The following is a 22,431-nucleotide window of genomic DNA, read 5'->3' as shown; positions in this document are numbered from 1 at the left end:
GAGGAGGAGGAGGAGGAGGAAGAGGCAGAGGAGGCACATGTTCAAGTGTCCTCGGACGCAATGAGGAGGGGGCCCATGTTCAGCTTCAGATGATGATAACAAGACCCATGGATGCGCGAGCAGGGCGCAGACTGTCACCCGGATTTGCTACCGTTGTAGGAACTCAATTCACGGCAAAGAGAGCCAGGCGGACGGCATCTCGGCGTCGCAGGGGGGGTGGTTTTCCCCTTGTTGGTCGCGAGTCGGCCAGGTGCAGGGCTTGGACTGAAACATGCGCCCAGCTCTTCTTCGTCTTCTTATTCTTATTCTTATTCTTCTACTACTATCACCACAACCTAATGCCAGCGTCGTAGCCGTAGTTTTTGGCTTATTAGTAGGTAGTAGTATAGTACCCAACGCTAGTCGCCACGCGGAGGGGCTCCCCCGTCGCTCCTGCCCAGGTCGTCGGTCCGTCCGACCATCGGCCTCGCAGCCAGCTCGTGTCACCGCACAGAGCCACCACCATGGACACGCCTCGCTTCATCGAAGCGTTCAAGGCCCTGCCAACCCATGACTCGAGGCACCAAGCTCTAGAAGCTCTCGTCCGCGAGCTAACGCCCTACGAATGGCGAGCGCTGCAGACCATCACCAGTGCTCGCTTGTTCCAATTCGACATCATCGGACAGCTGCCCATTGAGTTGGTGGCCCATATCTTCTCCTACTTGGATACCACTACGCCATGCCGCCTGCAACGAGTGGGGACTCCCCTCTCCTCCTTCCCTGGGGCAACTCTGACGCTCGACATAGGTTTCCACGCGATGGGCTCAGCGTTTACGGAGTCCTGATGTGCTCAAACAGAGCCTCAATCAGTGGTTTACTGGCACCATTACTCTGCAAAGCGCCGATTATGCCTTGTGCACCCAAAAGGCGCGGCTGGTACACAATCATCGTCACGGCAAACCCACCTCTCTCTTCGACATTCGCCTAGAAGAACCCATTGCTCATCCATCTCTGGCCGGTGACACACTTATATGGCTCACTCCAGAGCAGACTTCGCGCTCAATCGCCCTACTCGACCTCGGCACATGGAACCTTCGCATTATGAGTGGAGAAGCGCGTGAAGAGCTTCGCAATTACGTAGCCTCGGACCAGCTCGTAGCCGTGACGACATTTTCCCACGTCTGCTATGTTTGGCCACTGCATGGTCAAGGGAGAAAGGCCTTTAGAGTCCCGAGCCATGATTATTTCGGGGCCTTGGCCTGTCGAGGGCGCACTGTAGCCTGCGCTGCATCTTTCCATGATCATATCGCCGTGTGTATCTGGGACTACGACACGCAGCGCGCGAGGTCCTTTCAAATCACCCCTGATCCATCTCACCTATTCTTTCGCTCTGGATTAGAGTAAGCATACCTTTTTACGTGTCCAACGTGTCCAATGTCGCCCTAACATGTTGCCATCTTCTTTCACCTTTTCAGGCCGCTAATTGAAACTAGATGTAAACACAAACACAATTTAGCTCTCCTGCTCCAACCCAACACGAAGACGATCCTCGTGTTTGGCGATGTTCAATGCTCCAAAGCTTTTCCTGGTCTGTGTAGTACGATGCCTGGGCCGATCCTATACACCCGGTTAACTTACGACGGACAAGTCGTCCATAGCTCACACATGCCGCTGTTAAAGGGGATTACAAGTATTACAATGTCGAACGAGAATAGTTTTGTTCCCGTAGATCAGAACGGACGGTTCCTGTTAAGGATGAATATTAAAAATAGCTTCAGGCTCCATTTTGACGAGCAACTCGGCCAATTCACAAAAATACTTGGTCCTGATTCCGAGGACCTTGTGTCCTGCTTCACTTCAACTTGGTGGAAGGATAGCTTTTATAAGGTTGGGAACTCCACGGGTCGCGTTGCACTAGAACATGAGGGCACTAGGTGTGTGTAATCTAGGCTCTCTCCTAGCAGACAGCTGACCAAGAATAGGGGCGCACCTAATCCAAGGCCCCTGATATTCGACGTGCACCCATGTAAACCGGCAAGAGTTGGCGTGAACGAAAACTTTGTCATGTGCAGCCAGCCCCAGCACATTTATTTATTGTGTTTTGACGATAGTGACAAACGTCCAAAGCAATGTGAATCCTTCTTCGATATCGGCTATTTGACTGTTTTGGACCGGCCGGATCATGATCAGACCAACTCAACATCAACATGATTAGAGTATCCAACGTCTTTGGATATCACCCTAGAGTTACTTTGTTAGATAGACCAATCTATCAATGCACGCTAACCGGCTTCCAACATCATTCGTAGCCTCGTCCGAGATGCTAGACGTCAATAGCACATTAATTAGGTGAAGCGGATCGGGGCGTACCTTAGTAGGCTGCGTTGTGCGCCATGGTAGCTTATAAATTCACTTGTTACCCAGCGGAGGACTCTGCAAATCATTGCCACAGTATCCAAAGAAGTCATCACCTACTGCGTACATAAGAGATTACACGCGTTCGCGTACATGTATCTAGGTACATGGTGAGCATTTGAACCCTGCCTTCCCGCGCGCGCCGTCTAAACCAGCTCCATCTTAGCGTACCTGATCCATCAACGAGTAGCATTTTCACCCCGCTAAGTCGGCCAACTCCGCTTACCTTTCTAAACCCAATCGTTCGTTGACCCTGCCCGCGTCAAGATTTTTTTTTGAAAAGCCTCACACTGCTCTCCAACATCAATAACCTTACTACATTTCAGCCCCCAGAACTTGAGATAAGAGCAAAGGGAAAGCACGTGTCACAATGGTCCAGAAAATCTACGTCACCTATAACCAGGTATGTACATGAGCGGTTGTTACACTTGCGACAAGAGGGGCACGCACACTCGGTACCTCTGTGTACCGCTGCAGTGTCTGTATTTCTCGAACGTGCGACGACGCAGATGCGTGCATGGCTTTTATGCTGCTCCTGCATATAGCATGCCTGCTATAGGACCACGACGCTGCTGCGGCTCAATTACCCCTCGACACCTTTGCGCTTTTCTACGCCCTGCGCATACGCAACGCAAGAAACACCAACTGACGCGGAATCTGCGCAGATCCACAAGCTCTGCCAGGAGGCGGCAGGGCAGATCCTCAATGAGTTCCAGCCGAACCTCATGATCGCTATTGGCGGCGGAGGCTACGTCCCCGCGCGCATCTTGCGGTATGCAAACCCTGTACACAAACTCCCCCCTCCAAACACCACCGCGACAGAAAATCAACAGGGAAAAAAGAAAGGAAGGAAGGAGAGAGAATCAAGCAGCTGACAGGAGATGGCACAGATCCTTCCTCAAGGCCCCCGGCCGACCCAACATCCCCATCCAAGCCATCGGCCTCTCCCTCTACGAGCAACTCGGCACAGACGACGACGCGCAAGTCGAGCAGCCCGGCACAAAAGTCACGCGAACCCAATGGCTCGATCTGTCCTCGCTTGAAATGGCCAACCTAATCGGCAAAAACGTCCTCATCGTCGACGAGGTAGACGACACGCGGACCACGCTCGAGTACGCCGTGCGCGAGCTGGAAAAGGACGTCGAGGCCGCCGTCACCAAGCTAGGCCGCCAGGGCGAGAAGACAAACTTCTCCATCTTCGTCCTGCATAACAAGGACAAGGCGAAGAAGGGCATACTGCCCCAGGAAATCCTCAAGGGCAGGTATAGCGCTGCCAGGACCGTGGGCGATGTCTGGATTAATTATCCTTGGGAGGCTACGTACGTCATAAAACACCCCCAAGATTACTGACAAGCTGCTATGATGGAAAATACTGACATGCGAATAGCGATATTGACGAGCACGATCGCCTGTCCAAGGAGCAGGAATCCAAGTAAAAAAAAAGTCAACACCAGGCAGCAGCAGAAGAGGAAGGAGAAGGAAAAAGCATGATATAACGGTATTTTTTGAAGCATTTGCGGGCAAGGATATACAGGAGTTGGTGGATTGAACTTGTGAGAGGCCTTTTTTTTTCAAACTACAGGCTAGGAATGTGGGACGACTTAGAAATAGAATCACCATGGGCATTGTGATATTTGCATCTCTTTTAACGAGTGGCCCTACCTCCATCTACACTTGTCACTTCAACAGTTGGCAAAATCAAAACAAATGGCACACACTGGTTTTAGGGTCATAACTTCGTCATCATTACCGAACAGTCCCGTCCAGACAGGCCCAGGCCATGCGCTACTCTTTATCTCTATATCCAGGCCGCCTACACAAAGGGGGTATATGGTAATTAGTATACAAGAAAGTCAAAGTGGTTTTGTACGCCAAAGTGCTGCGGCCGTGTGTATGTAAACCCCTTCATCATCCCAATAGGGCTCTTTTGCGTAAAAAGAAATGCGTCGAAGTAGTATGTATTATCCCCTCATCTTTCGGAACCGCCTCGAGGCCTTCCTTCTTAGTCCGCCCATTCCTATTGCCTTTCTGAGGCTGTCGCCGTCTCCCTCTCCATCGTTTGGTGGACTGGGCACCCCTCTAATCCCCTTCACCGAGACTTGGTGCGCCATCTTGTTCTGTTCGCGCCAGAAGAGGCGCTTCTGGTCAATGACATTCTGAGACAGATTGCCAAAGCCTTTCTTCACAAATGCCAGATCATGCAGGATGTTCGGGTCTATACACTTCCTTGGTAGGTTCTGGACCGCCATGAAGAGCTCGCCGTCCCCTGGCCGGTATTTCTTGATCTCTGGTTCGCCGAGTTTGAAAATTGCTAATGCATAGCGGTACAGAGCACGTGGTCCTTCGTATAAAAAGGCATCCCAGACACGAAGGACAGTCTCAATGGGTAGAACACCGACAAAAATGCTCATGAACCACGACGTACAGGAGAGAGCGACCGTGGGTTGGCGTTGAAATTTCGAGTTGGGATGCGCATGCGATCCGGCGCCGCTGTTGATGAGATCCGTGTCGTTGATAGACGCCCAGACCTTCGGGAGGTAATCTTTGATCAACATCATGAGCACGTTGACTTCGGTGTTCGCAAGACTTCGCGCGTGGGCTCCGGGAAGGTGGTTTTGTGTGATGATAGTGAGAAGGATGAAAGCCCTTTCTTTATCTTGCTTCAAGAATAGGAGAAGGAGGCCAGCGATGAAGTTCAGAGACTGGCAATACCCAATATTGGGGTTGTTCAACGCAAAGCAAGACAGAACCTCACGAAGGTCCTGGATGAGGACAGGCTCGTCGTCGGACTCCCCGTCTAGCAGGTCAGTTGCAGGCTCTGGGCGAAAGTGAATGTTGTCAGGAAAGGTCCGGTCCAGGTCGCGTTCAATGGCATCCTTATCGTCCTTGTTAAGCTCATCTTGGCGTACTCGGGTAACAAGAGATGCGTAAAGACCGACCATCTCTTTCTGCTGGATCAAGTGTTGGCCACCCGAGTAGTACCACCACATGGCACCTCGCCATTCAGGAGGATATCCTTTACGCGCATATCGTTTCACTTTCTCGCAGACGTCCGGGAATTTGGTAGGGTCTGTAGTCGAAAGGCCCTGCTTGGTCATCAGGGCGACCCATTTGTTCCGCCGTCGGGAGATGTGCTCTTCGTATTTCGGGGCCCATGCATTGTACTCATGTACTTTAATCTTATCAGAAGCCTTCTTGAACCCATAGCGATCCCGCTCCACCGGAGCTGCCATTCTTCGCAGCTGAGCCTCATCCATTCGCTGAGCAGGCGAGGACGCAGGAGGCTCAAGGGTTGATGTAGTTTTATTTGGGATAAGCGGAGCCATAGTCCCCAAATTGAACAGTCTGCTTTTCCGGTCGAATACACTAGTTGATGCGCGGCGAGGGATTGCCTCATCTTCATCGACTTCAGGAAGTGGCTCGGACCTTTGTGGCGGTGGAGACTGCGGACCACTCTTACTTACGACCGAATCGCTTGAGATAGTTCGAGAAGCGCTTGGCCTCTTGCTATGAGTCTTCGAATACGCCTCAATGTGTGCCCAGTCTTGGCGTGATAGCCGCGATTTCTTTGTTGGTAACTGTGGCAGTCCAGATATGTCGCGCCGCATTTCGGTCATTTTGGAGCGATCAAGACTCGATCCTTTTAGTTGTGGCCCTATCTCCTTTGTGCTGTTTAGACGATCTGTGGTACTGTGTGCGCCGAGAGCTAGAGCCTGCAAAGACACGGACATACGTCGGGGTAGCTCTTCGCTTGATCGTTGCCACGCCTTGGATTGTCGTTTGTCGGATTGTTTCCCTACGACATCGCTTGTCCTCGGGATGTTTTGAGCCTGTAAAGGACTCATCTGGTGAAGAGGCAAATGGTTCATTCCGTTCTCATCACGGTTCATCGCATTCGAGTCACCGATTAGAGGTGGATGATGGATGGTCAACGAATCCTTGGATGGCGTATCGTCTGTGGTATTATCCACATACGGCAACGGGCGATCGTCCCAATGCTTTAGGTTCTCGGATGATTGAAAAGAATCTAGGGAATCCAGGTCGCGGGAGGGCGTCTGCGACAACTCAGGAGGCTCCGATTCCAAAGGGACTGGTGAAGGGTGTAGGTAAGCCTGATTATCGTGGTCCTCAAACTCCTGGGTGCGGTCTTGGTCGTCCTCGTCGTAGAAGTACGAGTCTAGAACGTCGCCAACTGCGTCCAGATGATCATCGTCTTCTTCGGCCACATCTGAGGTCTGAACTGTTTCAGGCGAATCATCCCGGTCTCGCAAACGGTCCCTTGACTGGTCTCTCGAGTATACACTAGCCTGCCGCTCACTGGCCACAGAGCTCCGCGCAGTTCCTATACTGCTTCTTTCGCTAGCCTCCATCAAGCTTGAAGTGGTATTCGTCCAGCCGGATCGGAAGCTGGCTCGTGGCTCCTCGCCGCGGAAGGGCCTCGGTGGAGTAGGATAATAGTCAGTATGAGACCAGTTTGGAACACCTCTATTGGGTTTGTAGGTGCCAGACAAATTTGAACGCTCGTTCCCTCGGTGCTGGGTATAGTCGGGTATAGAAGTCACGGATCGCAGCGGAGGCGTAGGGTGAAAGGATGATTGTGAAGAGTTGGTCATCCCCCGAGGCCGGCCGTGCAAAGCTGCACTTGACAGGTCATCCGTGGACGAGTCCCATGCCGGTCCGCTCGAGTTTACAGGATTACTGGCTAGGGGGTTGTAGAAGGGGCGAAGGTCGGGCGAGCCTGGTACGCTTCCCTCCCGGCGTGTCCTTGCCGGAGCAAATGTTGGCGATGGGGCAGTTTGGTCCAGTCGGATGTGTCCTTCATTGAGGGGAGAGGGAGAAGGTACAGCAGCATGGCGGAGGAGAGTGGGAGCCCGCTGTCGTAAGGGATACTTGGGGGAAGGCAGGGCGGTTAGAGGAAGAGTTGGGCTTTCCAATGGAGACGGACTGGAGTCTTGCAAGGCTGCTGCCTCCATTTGTAATTGCACAGGATGCCTTGATCGCTGTGATCCGAATCCTCTCTTCACCGCATATGGATTCTGGGGCTGAGGAGACGCTGGTGGAGTAAAATCAGCGTTGGGGGGCCGGTAGTTTACGTATTGCGGCTTCGACGGAACGGCTGCCTCGGGGGTGGTGCTAATGCCGCTGTCTTGAGTGGCCCCAGCCGTGGCATTACGGAAGAGGGTGTCGCCCATGGCTTGATGGGGGGCTGGTGGAGTGGTATAGGTGGATGGGAGGCGCGCTCATTCGATTGGAGATGCAGACAGCTCAAACGTCGTGCTGATTCGCGGCAACATGCTTGGCGGCGGACCAGAGGCGTAGTAGAGGGTGAAAGCGTGGTGTTGTAGCAGGACGTGGTTTGGGTGCGAGGATGTGGAGCACTGCAAGTCAAGAGCACTGTAGGCAGTGAATAATTGGGGGCGGGACCCACGCAGTGGGGCTAAAAAGAAGAACTGGCGGAGAATGAGTGTGAAGAATAAGGAGCGTAACGTGCCGCCGGGTGCCGGGGCTACTCAGAGGGTAGTAGTGAAGAGAGGAGGTGTTGTAGGAAGTCTCCTCCAAGCTGCATCGCGAATTGACTCTCGCCAAGAGCGGCATCCTACCAACGCATCCCCGTCGCTAGCACCAGGTGGGTCGAAGCGCAGGCAGGTCAGAGCTTGATGGTGGTGGCCTCTGCAAGCTCGTCAGCGGAGACGCTTGCTGGCTTGCTGGCTTGCCATCAGACGGCACTGGCACCTTTGGGCGGTTTGCATAAGCGCTCCAAGGGCCCCAAACCCGTCGCGAGGTTGACGCGATCTAAGCCCCCTAGACCCGTTTTGCAACAACAAGCATCTCAGGCGCATCTTCCGCATCTCCCTATTGGCAAGGGAGAAAGGACCTTGATTGTGTCCCTCTCTGCAGACAGCAAGCATACTGGGTGCGGAGTCGCTTTCCCTAACGAGAGAGCATTTTAAACTTTCAGGGGGCCTCTCTGCTAATCTCTGGAAAACTTGCTTGTTGCTTCCAAGACTTCGGAGCACTCTGCACAACCTCCGCTAGAGGCTGATGAGTCGTTGGCAAATGAGTAGTCCGAGCGCATATAGGCTTGGGATGGAAATGCGACTGGAAAGCAAGTCGACGCCTGCGAACAATTCACACGTGGTCAGCGTTAGGGCTGTCTCAGGCGGGCAAGAGACTAGAACGTCATAATGTCCCCTGGTCTTGTTCGAGAAAACACCGGGTACACCTTGTCTCAGTACGCGATCTGAGATCCGAGCACCGTCACGGGAAATTCCTTATGATGACATTATGAAGTCGTATTCATCTTATTTGCCGAACCCTGCCCTGCATTTGCATTGCATAATGTCCGATAATGCTTCCGGCAGCGCAAAAATCAACTCGTCCGTATACACATTGCTTATTCTCCCATCACCGGTCAGACTCAGAACCCATCTCCAACCGCATGCAAGTTTCGCCGAACGCCCAAAAAAATGCACCTCGTGTCGGACATGCGCGGCTCTGTCCCCAGGACTTCTCTCCTTATCCAGTGTCCACCCAACGCCTTCTCACTTGGCGTAACGCTTGACCCAGTCCTTCGCCGACTTCTCAAACTCCTTGCGGTTCTCCCTATACTCGTTGGCGATCGAAGGCTCGATGGCATCATCCGGGTTGGGCTCGATCAAGAGCGTCTGAATAAGACGGAGGACAGAGACGACCTTGTTCGGTGGCTTCCACTCGTCGGCCCGTAGCAGACCCAGGCACATTGACCCTTTGTCATCGTTGCTCACGTTCGGGTGGTAGATCTTGGTGCGGAAGCTGACGACCGGCGGCTTGAAGGGATATTCGGTAGGGAAGGTAATCTCGAGCTTGAAGTGGCCACCCTATACGGCCGTTAGCATGTACTTCCTATTGCGCATCGAAAGCGGTGCGGCACTTTGAAACATACGGCGTAGACAGACTGCTCGGGGCCGTCCATGATGACTTCCCACTTGGTCATGTTCTTTTCGTCAAAGTTGATTTTCATGCCCGCAGGCGTATCAGCCATGCATTCACCGTACTCCTGCGCCAAGGTTAGTGTGCATGCTTTTTCTCGCATCATACGAGAGGCTTGCCTTCATGATTCGCTTCTTTGCTCCGGTACTCATTGTGGCGGCGGGTTGCTTCTCGTGTTATGGACCCTGGGTTGATGTGTTGCCTGCTGCTTAAGGTTGCGGCGGTGCTCCAGTTGTAGGCGTGATGTGGATATGTGGGAGGGGAGGATCGGCGCCAAGAGAGATCAAGATGGTCGAACTTCGCTGCGGTCTTAGGTGAGAGGGTGCAGTGCGACAATGGTAGGTGATAGTTGCGAAAAGAACGTGGTAGAGGTGGGGGAAGATATCAATGGATGACGAAGAAGAAGAGTCAAAGCTCCGCCCGCGGGCGGGTAGCCTAGCACCTTGGCTGGTCATGGGACCCACCTGGGCTCACGTACTGCTTGCTACGACCGTGTATGGCTATTCTATTTTCTCTGTTTATTAGCTTCTACTACTACACGCTTGGGTTTGCAATTTGTTTATACCGACGTCATGGGGAAGGAGTAATCTCGGGACTTCAGTTTCCCAACCGCCTGGACACCAATGGTTATCCGCCGATACGACGTCTTGCATCGCCTTGCTTGTCACTTTTACAAGTCGCTCGCGCCATGCCCGTTGAGCATGACTCCCCCGGCAAACATTACACTTTCCCCTAGCCTGAACTGGAGGTCTAGTCGACTGCAAGAAGAAAGCACAAAAGAGAACAAAAGTGGACAAGCGATGTAATCACAGCTGGTTTTCCTACGTCAAGACCAAGAATGCGACCTGCTATGCGAACTACGAGTGGCCAAAACTCCCGAAGCACTAGGTTTGAACATGTGCAACTGGCCCCTTTCCAACCCGCCTCACTCCATCTGGGTCCAGGTTTTATGGTGGATTCATGGCTCTAGTCCTCTCTAGTTCTCACTGCAGCCGATCCTCTTGTGAGTCACCGGGAAGGCGCCCAGACACAGGTCACGTTACACCGCGATAGCAACGCGATGCGACACAACCAACGCGTTATGGGGGCCTTTAGAGGTCTGCGCTTTCATGTTACATTCCTCTCCTCACTAAAGTCCATCTTCCTCTTTTTCTCCTACTTATCCATGGACTGACGGCATCACACTGCTGCCTTGTCCATGGATCGCGTAGCCAGCCTAACCAACCTGTTCCACGGTCTTCCAGCTCAGTTGCAGTGTGCCAAATCAAGACCTATAAACAATTCGGCCTCGCTGGCTGACATGTCTCCGTATCCAGTCATGGAGTACAACAGCGCCATTGACGAATAGAAACAAGAGTATGCAAGCTACACAGCCCGGCGCTAGACAGCAGGCTACAGGGGCCACAACTTGGCAGGGCCAATATAAAGAGGCCGGCATCCCCCACACTTCAGCCTTTACGCCTCTCGACAAGCCCAGGCTCGACAACCCAAGTGTGCTATCTTCACCACCAGTGTTGGTACATACTAAGCTTCTCGGATCCAGCACTTTTTTCACAAAAAGCGCCAAATCTGAGAGCTTCCGGAGCTCCCTACATGCACCCTGCGTCAAACTAACCTGTCCATTCTTTTCAAGTCCTTCCGTCGCTCGCTACGATCCCTTTCTTCGTCCAAAATGTTCGGCAAACGCTCTTTTGCTAGTTCGAAGGACCGTTCCGGCAAGATAACCAAACAGCCGAAGAAATCGTTTCGCGATGCCTCGAAGCAGAAGGTCATGGTCGAGAAGCTGGATGCGCGCAAAGACAGTCCAATGATGGAGAATGGCTCCCCGAGCCTCACCTCTGCCATTGTGACGGTTGTCGTTGGTCCCGACCAGCGACTATTCGCTGCGCACGAAGACGTCCTCTGTCATTCCCCGTACTTCGCTGAAGTCTTGCGGGGCCAGTTCTTCGAGTCCGCTAATCGACGCATCGACCTGCCCATGGAGGAACCCGAAATCTTCTCTTGTATCCTCGAGTATCTCTACAAGGGTGACTACTACCCGCGCTTGGTCCACGACAAGCGACGGCAAACCTGGATGCTCGAGGGCGCAATCACCTCACCCGACCCCAATAAAACCGGCGACCGTGTAGCCGCTGTCGAGCCAACCTTTTTTCACCCCGGCGTGGGTGACGTTCTTCTCCGCGACACCGCCGTGTATTGCGCTGCCGATCGCTACGGCCTCGAAGAGCTCAAGAAGCTCTCTCTGCGCAAGCAGGGCCTGCAGAGCGGGATCGAAGTCGGCACCATCTTGCGTAGTGCGCGGTATGCCTATGAGAACACGCCGGACAGCGACTCGCGGCTGCGCGCTCATTACCTCGCTCTGATTATCCGCAGTCGGAAAACATTCAAGCGTAGTGGAACCATGCAGATGGAGATGGAGATGGGGGGAAAACTGTTCTTTGACTTGTTCGTGGCTATGTGCAATCATGTCGATGATCTCGTGGATGCGAGGTGAGCCTTTGCGCATCTCCTCTGTCTTGACACATCTTTCGCTTCGTGACCATCGTATTGACTAATGTTAGCAGCAACGCTCGCGGTACTCCTAGGACCATCTAAGGCTGGTTGCACTGCCCATCGTTCGTCAAGCACAACTGCAAACACGCACACCCGGAGTTCTACAACATGTTCAATCTTTCAACTCCAACTCAACCCAAATTGCCAATAGCGACAAAGCGCTCATGCAACTCGCACGTCATCCCCCCTCTTTAAAAAGAAAGGAAAACCTCAGAAAAACATGGACCGGATTGACTCCTCTCCGTTGCTTTCCTCGGCGTACTCGAACCGGTTGCATCATAATTCCCCTCTATCTTATCTCTCTCCCTCTCTCATAATGTGGAGTTTGCTCACCCCCATCACGTCCCTTAATCCCTACTTCTCCATCATATAACGGCAGCACCTTTCCTTTCGATACCACCCCTCTCTGCTTGCGGAGAGAGTACATGATGACCTTTTGAAACTGCGTTTCCTTTGTTCAGTTTGTGCGCTTTGGTGGAAATGGAATGAGAGAAATGCCGTTGGTGCGAAGGAAGGAAAACGGACATCTATTTCAGGACGCATGGTTCTGCGATGACTGAGAAGAACCGTGCTGGAGGACACTCTCTGGTGGAGAGTCCGATGCGGAACAGATTGATCGAGACCGCTTGCGTGGACAGACTGGCTGTGGAGGATCTTTAGTGGCGTGTAATGAGAAACCTAGGCCGCCGCTATACTGCTATGCCCGATGCAGATGTGATGTTTTGTCTATTGCATGTTTACATGTCCTCTTTCGCTCCAACCTCTATCAGTCACCCTCCCTTCTATATCCCAACCTCAAAAGCACCATCAACCAACCCCCAGAACTCTTCAATAATCTCCTTCTGCCCTTCTCCACCTCTCACCGCGAAATATCTCCTCTCATCTACTCGCGGCTCCCAATTCCCCGGATTAGCATCCACCATCACACCACCAGCCTCCTTCAAAATCACCCAACCCGCGCAGACATCCCACGCCCAGCATCCTGCTTCCCAATAGATATCCAGCCCTCCACTAGCAACACCGCACAGATTCAGCGCCGCGCTACCAAAACTCCTGATCCCATGCACCATGCCTCCGCCCTCCTCTTTCGTCGCAGCCAACTTCTTGAACGTCCCGCTCTTGACCTTGAAGTCGTTCCCGCTGCGATCGCTGCCCCATTCCACCGCGACGAGGCAGCTGTTTAGCGTCTCTAGTGGTGTTGGGGGGCTCAGTGGTAACTTTGTGGTCTGGTTTAGATATGCGCCTTGTCCTTTTATCGCGGAGTATAGTGTCTGTGTGAACGGGTTGTATACGATGCCGACTGTGGGTTCGAGGTTGATGGCGAGGCCGAGAGAGATGGATACGTATGGGTATCGGTGGACGAAGTTGGTAGTGCCGTCTATGGGGTCGCATATAACTAAACGTTGAGTAATTTGGTCAGTGTGAGTCTTGCATGCAGTGCGTACATGGGCGTTGTAACGTACATGTTGGTTCAGAAGTGATCTTGTCACCGGGCTTGTAGGTTTCCTCGCCCATGAAGGAGAAGTTCGGGTACTTTTCGCGGAGCGCGGTGGAGATTAAGGACTCGACTGCGCGGTCGGTTTCGGTTACAAGGTCGACAGCTACATGAAGATTAGGTTTCAATATTCTGTGGGTTTCTCTTAGATTTCAACACTCACAGTTCATCTTCGAGCCTGCATTCTCGGTGGTAGGTTTCGCAGAGACAATTCTCTCTCCTGCCTGTTTGGCAATGGAGATCATGAAGTCGTGGACTTCTTGGAGATTGATGTCTGCCATGATGTCTTGTGCTCAAATTTGACAAGGGAGGGTGTAAATGAAGAAGTAAAAGGTTGGATGTTATGTTGATCCTACGAGCTGCTGCCCCTCGGTGGGGCAGCAACAATCGGCTTATGCAGGGACAGCGCTACGTGGGGTAACGTCAACCTCGAAAGGCCGACACTGTTTGTATACCATCACTTATGCGGAATATTGGAAAAGATACCTTTGAGCTAATGTAGAATGCGAAGGGCGCTCACGAAGCTTGAAGATTAACGTCTATCGCACCGCCCGAAATATCTACTACATCAAAGGTGTTAGCGGGTCTCAATAGCCGGCTATGTTCCCCGCATAATTCATTTCCAAGCCATCGGCCAGAAGGAGGTTGCCTATAAGAATGTGAGGATTCAAGATGGCTCTCATTCTAACTCGTCCTATTCCTTGACCAAAGTCCCCTACAATGTCCTCAGATACGCAAGCCAGACCGCATCCCAAATTCTCGGAGCTGCCGCTCGACCCATCCCATCCACCACACTCAGCATGGGGTCTTTGGGGCATGAATGATGAGCTTGGGACTCTGAATCACCTAACACCCGAGCGTACGACTGAAGCCGCGAAAGAGATCAAGACTGGGATAAGGGTCGGGCTGAATTGGCCTCTTGAACAGATGGACTACGCAGGTGAAAGTTTTCGGCAGGTACTGAAGCATGAAATCTACGAGCTAGGAAAGAACATGAACGTAGGTAATTAGACTAAGCGTAGGCCTTAGAGGGGAATTTTGACTGATGCCAAGGATGACCGACTAACTTTCAATACGCAAACGAGCAGTCAGTGGGACGGGCTGCGACATTGGGGTTTCGATGACGGGCGGTTTTATAATGGTCTCACACAAGAAGAGATTTTGGGTAACAAAACTTCCAAGCTCGGCGTTCACGGTAAGTTCTTCCCATATTTGACGGGCATATACTGATGAGTACATAGCATGGGCTAAGCAAGGCATTGTTGGCCGCGGCGTGCTGATTGACTTTGTTTCCTATGCTGCTCGTAAAGGTATCAAGTATGACCCACTGGACAACTACGCTATACCACTAGACGTCGCAAAGAAGATCACAGAGGAAGGCAATGTTCAGTTCCGAGCAGGCGACATCATCCTACTCCGCACCGGTCAGTAATACATCACACATCCTACCTCTACTATAACCACTGCTGACTATACACAAGGCTTCACGGCCGCCTTTGAAACCGCTACCCTCTCCACCAAGCAAGCCATAATGAACAAATCACCCTTTCAATATCCGGGTCTAGAAAGCACTTTGGAAGTGCTTGCCTTCCTCTGGGATACGCAAATTGCTGCTGTCGCGAGTGACTGTCCCGGCTTCGAAGCATGGCCACCATCCCCACAGCCAATGCATCAGATACTACTTTCCGGCTTTGGCATGCCTATTGGTGAGATTTTCGACTTGGAGGAGCTAGCGAAGGAGTGTGAGAGGCAGAAACGATGGACTTTCTTCTTCACCAGCCAGGTGCTTAATGTCAAGGGTGGTGTTGCCAGTCCACCAAATGCTATTGCTATATTTTGATACATTGGCTAGGATGTACGCTCAGACATGCTTTGGTTCGTAATTCACAACTTGCTCTTCCCTGATTTATCTCCACCTTCTCTTTCCACGTCCTTCCCTGATTCACTCTCGCTTGTCTCCGCTTTCAGGCTGGTCGCATCACCCAACTGCGTGTTGTTCACCTTCTTCCCATCATCATTCGCGAATGTTCCTCTGACAGTCTTCGAGTGTGGTAGGCTTTTCCCTTCCTCACGCCCGTTCCTACTCGGCTTTTTGCCAGTCCCTCCAGCGTCGCCATTTTTGCGGTATGGGTCTGACACGGTGGGCGCAGAGTCTGAGCTCTTGTCATTTCCTTCTCCATGCGGCGGAGCTGAATCCCTGGATGGCAGGGGCTTTGTGCCGTTTTCGGGTTTGAGTGAGGTCGCGTCCCCGAGTCCTTTTGTGGGTTTGTCCGATTTCATAGCTTTTTGGGTTTTGGGATTATCGAGAGTTCCACGGACGGTCTTGGAGTGTGGCTTTGACGACATCACTGTTAAATCTGCTGTATAGAATATCTAGAATATCCTAGGATAATATGTAGGTTCTAAAACTATGAGAAGCAGATGGAGAGAGGCTCTGTTGGGAGTTATAGAATCTGGGCAGTCGTAACTATGACCGTTACACTGAGCCCATGCCTCGTTAGCTAAATCATTGACACCTATGCGGGTCTCTAACATCTAGATGCGGATTAGAATAGTACAGATGTTCACGGCTCGCGTCGTCTTTGACGTATTGTCTAGCGTGTATGGATGACGTCTTGCATTCTACGACGCGAGAATTGAACAACATTGAGAACCGAAATCTTCAACAACGAGCAGAAAACAACTACTGCAATCGCCTAGGGCTATAATTGTACGCGACAATATATACTGGAGTTTCACAGTGGTTGATATTGACTAGATATGCATGAGAAGTTGTTTACGCGACACATCTCGAGCTCTATACAGACTCCTCTTTGCCGATACAACATCATTCCATCTCATTGTTTGAACGTGAGCTGCCCAAGTTAATCATGGAGAAGGTGTATAGGAATAAGGACACAAAAGGCGACTGCACGACTCTTATCGATAGGTACCTCGGCACATCATGGATCGCATCAGCAACTTCGACCACGCACCTCGGCATGCCTATGTATCTTTTCCCACCATGCATTCAACAGGCACCACGAACACCAAATCAAAGCAATCACGATGGGGGATGCTGTTGTTTCCCAGTTTTCCTCGTCTCCCTGGGCAGCAGCCTTGATCAACGACCCCAAATGGACTCTTACGAGCACAGCCTCACGATTGCCAAAGCCTTCAGGAGAGGACTCTTTCATCGCGGAAACCCTCGCCACAAATCGCACAGTACGAGCCCTATTGACGCTTAGACCGACGAAGGAAGATGATGACGATTTTCCGTATAAGGAGGTGGTGACGATCTTAGATCTGGGTGATGGGTTGGACGGACACTCACGGATCGCTCACGGCGGGTTCGTGGCCACGATGCTCGATGAGTACGTAAGATCATATATGAGCTGCTTATGAGATATGCGCTGACTTTGGACCTAAACTTTAGGGTCTGCGGTGTACTTATTATACTCAATCAAGAAAAGAAGATGCAACGGTTGAGAGACCTGGGCCAGCTGGATGCAAACACTAGAATGAGCTCCTTTACTGCTTGTTAGTAGATGCTGTAAATTGTGGCGCATTGGAGACACCGGGCTGATAAGAGACAGATCTGAATACAAATTACAAGAGGCCTGTTCCTACGCCAGGTATCGTTCTTTGTACGGCCAAATTCGAGCGCCAGGACGGCAGAAAGCTATACGTTCGTGCGACTATCGAAGACGGTATGGGGACTGTTTTCACAACGGGAGAAGCTATGTTCGTTGAAGTCAAGGTCAAATTATGACGCCTATTCAAGACCAGCTATGACGTCTTCTTTATCTATGACACGTCCGCGCAGCGACAGAATAGACGAACCGTCTATGGCAGTATAAGATGATCACGTACCGGTTCGTTTCATTGGAAATTCTTACCTGAGGACTGAGAAGCACTCCGAAGCCGATTAGGTTGCACCAAGTGATAGGGTCCAACTCACGACAACACCGCGTGCGACATGGGTTGAACATCTTCTTACTTGCTCCAAAAGCACCGCTCGCATGGCAAAAGTCTGTCGGATAAGAAGAGCTTAGAAGGCACAATGCAAGACGACGGACAACTAGGACATAGCCGAGGCCGGCATTAGCATATCGGTCATCCCGTTCGTTCGTCGACTCTCGAGAAATTGTATGCGCCATGCTTGCGAAGCTGTACTCATGACTGATAGCTTTGTCTTGACCGAGAGTACATATGACGTACACTAAAACTACTCTAGCAACTCTCATCACGATCCCAATTTGTTTTTGCTCACCATGGCTCGTTGTTTTATCACATGCTTCATTTTTGATGGATATATTACCGGAAGGAGAAGGTCGAAACACCGCCATCTAACTGGACACAGCCAAATTCATTCAATCTATCTTTGCCTGGACACCTGATCTACCTGACGCAAGATCTCGACCTAAAAAGCCCAACTGAAGCTACGAGGCATCTGGCTTCATTGCGATCCTCAACAGGCATTAGCTCCGAGTTCTCTCATCCAAGGGTGTGGCGTCTCATCAAACCCTTATTTCGACTACACTCAAACCGCTACCCAAATATCTCTAATCTGTGCGCGCCAGATCCAGGAGGCTGTCGCCCTTGCATGCTTCACAGCGAGCGCTAACTGATCTCGCGATAGGTCTGCGCGGTTACATGGCTCACTAAAACAGTTGTTTCCATTAGGCAGGTCTTAAGGAGGGTCTTGCACCTCCCCTCACGATACTCGTCTCGCGGAATCCTCACAAGACTCGGTAAGTCCGTGACACCGTCGGGCGATGAGGTTTCGCAGTGAGGTGTCTCAAGGATTAGAGGATTAATACGAGCACGCGCGCGGGAGGATGATGCTGCAGGAGCAGATCATAGGGCAGAAATATGCGGTGTAACACAGATCTGACCACGACCCTGGTTCACAGGCTACCCCACAAATGCGGCACGTCAGTGATTGCAGAACCCCCAAAACCTGGGGTTCGGGCACTTAACACCGCGGGGTTAATTGGCATAATTGCTGCAGTGTCTTGAGGATAGTATTCATCACATGTCCATGGCTTGTGGATTCACCGGGGTTGAGACAGTACTCGACGGGAATAAAGGGCCGACCCGGTGACTTCTGCCGGATCAAGTTTGGTTGCACAAACCTCCTGAGTCTGTTTCATTCTCTGTCTACAACCGTAAGTAAGTTTCTCGAATATGACCACTTCCAGCATGGCCTGCAGCGAATGAAGAATTCGTGAGCTTCGGCCACTTGAACAGCTTCAGGAAATTAAAGGCTTCCAGGTTAGGAATGGTAAAGTCACCCAAAACTCTGGAATTCCGTGGAACTCGTGGTCTAATAAGACTGACGAGAGTAGCCGCCCTTACACAAACCATGTCACCTTAAGCCGGGATAGCTTGAACCTTCGAAAGGACTTGGCCAGGCAGGCATTAGAACGGCAAGCATGGATGCTAGCACATCGGACAAGCAGTTAACCTGGCGGGTGACCGAGCATTCGAGTGCCCGCTGGTGAGGTTTGACACGACGATTCGTTTGAATGGTGGGTTATTGAAGATGAGCTCTTGAATGACCGCCAGGGTCTGGGTGGTGCCTTCCTATCACGCTCTCGTCGCCAGTGCCAAGGCCGGAACCAGAACAAACGGTAAGAGTAAATAGACACCTCACTCCTCCTTTCTGTGCCATTTCTCTTCCAGATCCTCCTTTCTACTCATTCCTTTGTACGTACGTCGGTTGTCCCTTTTGCTACCGTACATAAGCCTCTCGACTTCGTATATAATCAACGAGCATGCACCTGCCATCAATAATTGCTGGCCTGTTGGCAGCAGGCATTCAGGGTGCTGTCCTTGGTAAGCTCACCGCTCCTTCCTCCAAGAAAAGCATCCCATAGCTCACTTCTCATAGGGCCGCGTGTAGATGCTCTGGCGAGTGGCACTATAGTTTCTGAACGGGACCCCGTTCCTGCCAACGAGCTGTCGTCGCGTGCCTTTGCACAAGATGGCTACTGGCTGAATGACCTGTCGGGCAAGGGCAAAGCTGCCTTCAACAACAATCCCAATGCCTACAAAGTCTTTCGCAACGTGAAGGAATATGGGGCCAAAGGTACGTGGCGAGGCTACCCAACAATCAGAAATGGCTAACCAGTATCAAGGCGACGGTGTGACAGATGACTCGGATGCGTTCAACCGTGCCATTGCCAATGGGAACCGCTGTGGTCCCTGGGTTTGCGACTCGTCCACTGACACTCCTGCCGTCGTGTACATTCCGTCTGGTACTTACCTCATCGGCAAGCCGATTATATTCTACTACATGACGCAACTCATCGGAAATCCTAGGAGTCTCCCGGTTCTCAAGGCTGCCCCTACTCTTGATGCTCTGGCCCTCATTGATGCCAGCCCCTACAGCAACCAGAATGGTCAGCCCGGATGGATCTCGACGAATCTTTTCATGCGCCAGATCCGAAATTTGGTTATCGACGGTACAGCTGTTCCGCCGAAAAAGGGGTTCCAGGGCATCCATTGGCCAGCTTCGCAGGCGACAACGATTCAGAATGTAAAGATCAGAATGACCCAGTCATCCGACTCAGTGCATGCTGGCATCTTCGTGGAGAACGGTAAGCTAGCCCTGGGAGTGCTCGATACCAGGCACCTATGTAACTTGTTCGCCTCTTACTGATCTTCAACAGGTTCCGGTGGACATATGGCGGACCTTGAAATCGAAGGAGGCTTGTACGGCATGAACATCGGCAATCAACAGTTCACCATGCGCAACATCAAAATCTCAAAGGCTGTCATTGGTATCTCCCAGATTTGGAATTGGGGCTGGCTTTATTCAGGCCTCTCCATCAGCGACTGCGGCACGGCTTTCTCGATGATTAACGGCTACCTGAGCAACAAGCTCGAGGTCGGTTCAGTGGTCATAATCGACAGCGAAATCACCAACTGCCCGAGATTCGTCGATATGGTAAGTCAATCTCGTCTCACGCCTCCATCACAGGCCTAGGCTTCAACGTACCTTAGCCAACGCCAAATAAGGTTCACCAAGCATTTCGAAGCTAGGCAGGCTCTACGATTATGCGAGTAGTCAACTAACTTGCAGACAGGCGTGGAAGAGGGACAGCGTACCAATCGGCGCCGGCCAGCTGATCCTTGAGAATATCAAGCTGAATAACGTGCCTATTGCGATTATGGGATCCGGAGCTACTATCCTTCAAGGCGGATCACTTACAATCCAAGCATGGGGCCAGGGCAACAAGTATTCTCCCAACGGCCCAGAGAAGTTTCAAGGGCCCATTGCCACAACTAGCCGGCCTGCAGGTCTCCTGGAAGGTGGCAAGTACTACAGCAAATCCAAGCCCCAGTACGAGAACCTCAGTGCTGGAGACTTCGTCAGCGCTCGCAGCGCTGGTGCCACGGGCGATGGCTCCACTGATGACACGAGGGCCGTGCAGGACGCCATTAACAGGGCAGTATCGCAGAACAAGGTACGTAAGCTCGCGACGCACTCAGCAGGATTTTTGAGCTATCCCTGGAGTACTTTGCAGAGCTTCCTTCTGTCATTGATTACTAACTATACTGTCACATTAGGTTTTATTCTTCGAACACGGCGTGTATAAGGTAACCCAAACGATCTATGTTCCACCTGGAGCCCGCATGGTCGGCGAAACCTTCTCTGTTATCATGGGCTCGGGTAACACCTGGTCGAATAAGGACAGCCCAGCAGCTGTGATACAAATCGGCAGGCCTGGTGAGAGTGGACGCATCGAATGGTCAGATATGATCGTACAAACCCAAGGAGCAACCCCTGGAGCCAAAGTCATCGAGTACAACTTGAATACTGAACGTGGCTCTGGTCTATGGGATGTACACACCCGTATCGGCGGCGCCAAGGGCACTCAGCACCAGGTGCAACAATGCCCAATCCACACGACAAAGCCTGAGTGTATGGCGGCACACACTAACGTTCATGTGACTAAGTCTGCTTCGGGAGCATACTTTGAGAACAACTGGTTCTGGGTAAGCATAAAGGGCATCTGCCTTACCCCTCAGCATTGCTAGTGGTGGAGCCATGTACTAATCGCATCATAGACTGCTGATCACGATATGGATGACCGGAACAGCACGCGTGTCTCCATTTTCACTGGACGTGGCTTGCATGTGGAAGCCTCAAACGTTTGGCTTTGGGCAAATGGCGTCGAGCACCATGCACTTTATCAATATCAGGTATGTTGACTACATCTGCACGCGGGTCAGCCTGGAGGCCTTCGCAGCATGTCTTTTTGGATTTCTTTTTTTGAAATTCGTTTTGAATTAACCCAGGCTTACATCTCCGCTAGTTCAACGGAGCTCGCGATGTCTTCGCTGGTTTCATCCAAACAGAAACCCCTTACTACATGCCCAACCCGTAAGTAACGGTACTGTACGAATTGCACGTGAGACATATGCTGATATCGTACCCCAGCGATGCCAAATCTCAGCCGTACGGGCGATCTGATGCCTTCTCCGACCCCGATTATGCCTCTGCTTGCCCGGCAGGTATCTGCGACGCATACGGTCTTCGCGTCCTGAATTCCAAGAAAGTCTTGATCTATGGTGGTGGCTTGTACGTATACCGCTTTCCTTTTAAGTTGTCGTGGAAAAATTCGCGATGCAATCCAACACCTTCACAGCAGTTGGATCGCTCTGTAGAGGCCTCCGGGAAGACCTCAGACTCGCATGCTAACGAGGACAGGTACTCCTTCTTCAAAAACTATGACGTCTCCTGCTCCTCTCCTGATGCCCCCAACGGCTTCAGGAACTGTCAAAATCAGATCTTCAGCATTGAAGGCGATTCGAGTGTTCAAGCATTCGCGCTAAGTGAAGTCGGCGCAGAGCAGATGGTGACTATCGACCGCCAAGACAAGGCCAAATGGTCCGACAACCTGAGCGTCTACTCCAACACGATCGGCTACTTCAGCTACAAAGTTTAGCCGGTTCTGATGATCGATCGATCGAGAACGGAAGGCACCCAAGACATTCAGTCTCCATGGAAGGCTATTTCTCATTCCTGT

At 51.7% G+C, this 22,431-nt stretch overlaps 10 protein-coding genes across 10 annotated transcripts; 6 read left to right on the top strand and 4 right to left on the bottom strand.

Moving 5' to 3' along the window:
* The first annotated feature begins 439 nt into the window (after positions 1 to 439).
* On the top strand, positions 440 to 2,222 carry K460DRAFT_370364 (uncharacterized protein). Its single transcript, XM_040934145.1, has 4 exons — positions 440 to 734; positions 787 to 1,379; positions 1,473 to 1,913; positions 1,962 to 2,222. The coding sequence occupies exons 1-4, from the start codon at positions 504 to 506 to the stop codon at positions 2,188 to 2,190; spliced, it is 1,494 nt and encodes a 497-aa protein (XP_040784960.1). The 5' UTR covers positions 440 to 503; the 3' UTR covers positions 2,191 to 2,222.
* A 388-nt stretch (positions 2,223 to 2,610) lies between these two features.
* Positions 2,611 to 3,926, top strand: K460DRAFT_370362 (hypoxanthine guanine phosphoribosyltransferase). The gene is made up of 4 exons (XM_040934144.1): positions 2,611 to 2,797; positions 3,060 to 3,166; positions 3,285 to 3,713; positions 3,782 to 3,926. The coding sequence occupies exons 1-4, from the start codon at positions 2,765 to 2,767 to the stop codon at positions 3,828 to 3,830; spliced, it is 618 nt and encodes a 205-aa protein (XP_040784959.1). The 5' UTR covers positions 2,611 to 2,764; the 3' UTR covers positions 3,831 to 3,926.
* A 438-nt stretch (positions 3,927 to 4,364) lies between these two features.
* K460DRAFT_261581 (uncharacterized protein) lies at positions 4,365 to 7,586 on the bottom strand (the record flags this gene model as incomplete). The annotated part of the gene is made up of 1 exon (XM_040927467.1): positions 4,365 to 7,586. A coding segment is annotated over one exon (3,222 nt), but the record flags the coding sequence as incomplete, so codon positions are not given.
* Positions 7,587 to 8,705: 1,119 nt separating this feature from the next.
* On the bottom strand, positions 8,706 to 9,698 carry K460DRAFT_346193 (ubiquitin-conjugating enzyme E2-16 kDa). Its single transcript, XM_040931297.1, has 3 exons — positions 9,483 to 9,698; positions 9,317 to 9,430; positions 8,706 to 9,251 (listed from the first exon to the last, which is right to left on the bottom strand). Exons 1-3 carry the CDS (start codon positions 9,513 to 9,515, stop codon positions 8,937 to 8,939), a joined length of 462 nt encoding a protein of 153 aa, XP_040784957.1. The 5' UTR covers positions 9,516 to 9,698; the 3' UTR covers positions 8,706 to 8,936.
* A 1,220-nt stretch (positions 9,699 to 10,918) lies between these two features.
* K460DRAFT_183807 (uncharacterized protein) lies at positions 10,919 to 12,300 on the top strand. The gene is made up of 3 exons (XM_040927077.1): positions 10,919 to 11,853; positions 11,928 to 12,145; positions 12,202 to 12,300. Exons 1-2 carry the CDS (start codon positions 11,036 to 11,038, stop codon positions 11,956 to 11,958), a joined length of 849 nt encoding a protein of 282 aa, XP_040784956.1. The 5' UTR covers positions 10,919 to 11,035; the 3' UTR covers positions 11,959 to 12,145; positions 12,202 to 12,300.
* Positions 12,301 to 12,698: 398 nt separating this feature from the next.
* Positions 12,699 to 13,692, bottom strand: K460DRAFT_409809 (inositol monophosphatase; the record flags this gene model as incomplete). The annotated part of the gene is made up of 3 exons (XM_040937294.1): positions 12,699 to 13,312; positions 13,380 to 13,517; positions 13,575 to 13,692. The coding sequence occupies 3 exons, from the start codon at positions 13,690 to 13,692 to the stop codon at positions 12,699 to 12,701; spliced, it is 870 nt and encodes a 289-aa protein (XP_040784955.1).
* A 439-nt stretch (positions 13,693 to 14,131) lies between these two features.
* K460DRAFT_420307 (putative cyclase) lies at positions 14,132 to 15,315 on the top strand (the record flags this gene model as incomplete). Its single annotated transcript, XM_040938072.1, has 4 exons — positions 14,132 to 14,410; positions 14,465 to 14,606; positions 14,653 to 14,835; positions 14,893 to 15,315. 4 exons carry the CDS (start codon positions 14,132 to 14,134, stop codon positions 15,249 to 15,251), a joined length of 963 nt encoding a protein of 320 aa, XP_040784954.1. The 3' UTR covers positions 15,252 to 15,315.
* Positions 15,296 to 15,757, bottom strand: K460DRAFT_409807 (uncharacterized protein; the record flags this gene model as incomplete). Its single annotated transcript, XM_040937293.1, has 1 exon — positions 15,296 to 15,757. One exon carries the CDS (start codon positions 15,755 to 15,757, stop codon positions 15,296 to 15,298), a length of 462 nt encoding a protein of 153 aa, XP_040784953.1.
* Positions 15,758 to 16,459: 702 nt separating this feature from the next.
* K460DRAFT_409806 (uncharacterized protein) lies at positions 16,460 to 17,162 on the top strand (the record flags this gene model as incomplete). The annotated part of the gene is made up of 3 exons (XM_040937292.1): positions 16,460 to 16,764; positions 16,827 to 16,930; positions 16,987 to 17,162. The coding sequence occupies 3 exons, from the start codon at positions 16,460 to 16,462 to the stop codon at positions 17,160 to 17,162; spliced, it is 585 nt and encodes a 194-aa protein (XP_040784952.1).
* A 1,665-nt stretch (positions 17,163 to 18,827) lies between these two features.
* Positions 18,828 to 22,350, top strand: K460DRAFT_346179 (glycoside hydrolase family 55 protein; the record flags this gene model as incomplete). Its single annotated transcript, XM_040931296.1, has 10 exons — positions 18,828 to 19,231; positions 19,287 to 19,484; positions 19,534 to 19,995; positions 20,068 to 20,345; positions 20,485 to 20,865; positions 20,969 to 21,397; positions 21,470 to 21,604; positions 21,718 to 21,785; positions 21,843 to 21,983; positions 22,113 to 22,350. The coding sequence occupies exons 1-10, from the start codon at positions 19,171 to 19,173 to the stop codon at positions 22,348 to 22,350; spliced, it is 2,391 nt and encodes a 796-aa protein (XP_040784951.1). The 5' UTR covers positions 18,828 to 19,170.
* Between the last annotated feature and the right edge of the window lie 81 nt (positions 22,351 to 22,431).

This window comes from Cucurbitaria berberidis, assembly GCF_010015615.1.
Source record: "Cucurbitaria berberidis CBS 394.84 unplaced genomic scaffold K460scaffold_5, whole genome shotgun sequence".
Classification (NCBI taxonomy): domain Eukaryota; kingdom Fungi; phylum Ascomycota; class Dothideomycetes; order Pleosporales; family Cucurbitariaceae; genus Cucurbitaria; species Cucurbitaria berberidis.
This window is presented reverse-complemented; position numbering and strand designations above follow the sequence as displayed.

Coding starts and splice junctions, on each gene's coding strand:
- K460DRAFT_370362 (XM_040934144.1), top strand. CDS start 2,765: ATGGTCCAGAAAATCTACGTCACCTATAACCAG. Junction 2,798..3,059: donor TCTACGTCACCTATAACCAG/GTATGTACATGA, acceptor GAATCTGCGCAG/ATCCACAAGCTCTGCCAGGA. Junction 3,167..3,284: donor GTCCCCGCGCGCATCTTGCG/GTATGCAAACCC, acceptor GAGATGGCACAG/ATCCTTCCTCAAGGCCCCCG.
- K460DRAFT_370364 (XM_040934145.1), top strand. CDS start 504: ATGGACACGCCTCGCTTCATCGAAGCGTTCAAGGCCCTGCCAACCCAT. Junction 735..786: donor CGCCATGCCGCCTGCAACGA/GTGGGGACTCCC, acceptor CGCTCGACATAG/GTTTCCACGCGATGGGCTCA. Junction 1,380..1,472: donor TTCTTTCGCTCTGGATTAGA/GTAAGCATACCT, acceptor AATTGAAACTAG/ATGTAAACACAAACACAATT.
- K460DRAFT_346193 (XM_040931297.1), bottom strand. CDS start 9,515: ATGAGTACCGGAGCAAAGAAGCGAATCATGAAG. Junction 9,431..9,482: donor CAAAGAAGCGAATCATGAAG/GCAAGCCTCTCG, acceptor ACCTTGGCGCAG/GAGTACGGTGAATGCATGGC. Junction 9,252..9,316: donor CCGAGCAGTCTGTCTACGCC/GTATGTTTCAAA, acceptor ACGGCCGTATAG/GGTGGCCACTTCAAGCTCGA.
- K460DRAFT_183807 (XM_040927077.1), top strand. CDS start 11,036: ATGTTCGGCAAACGCTCTTTTGCTAGTTCGAAGGACCGTTCCGGCAAG. Junction 11,854..11,927: donor GATGATCTCGTGGATGCGAG/GTGAGCCTTTGC, acceptor TAATGTTAGCAG/CAACGCTCGCGGTACTCCTA.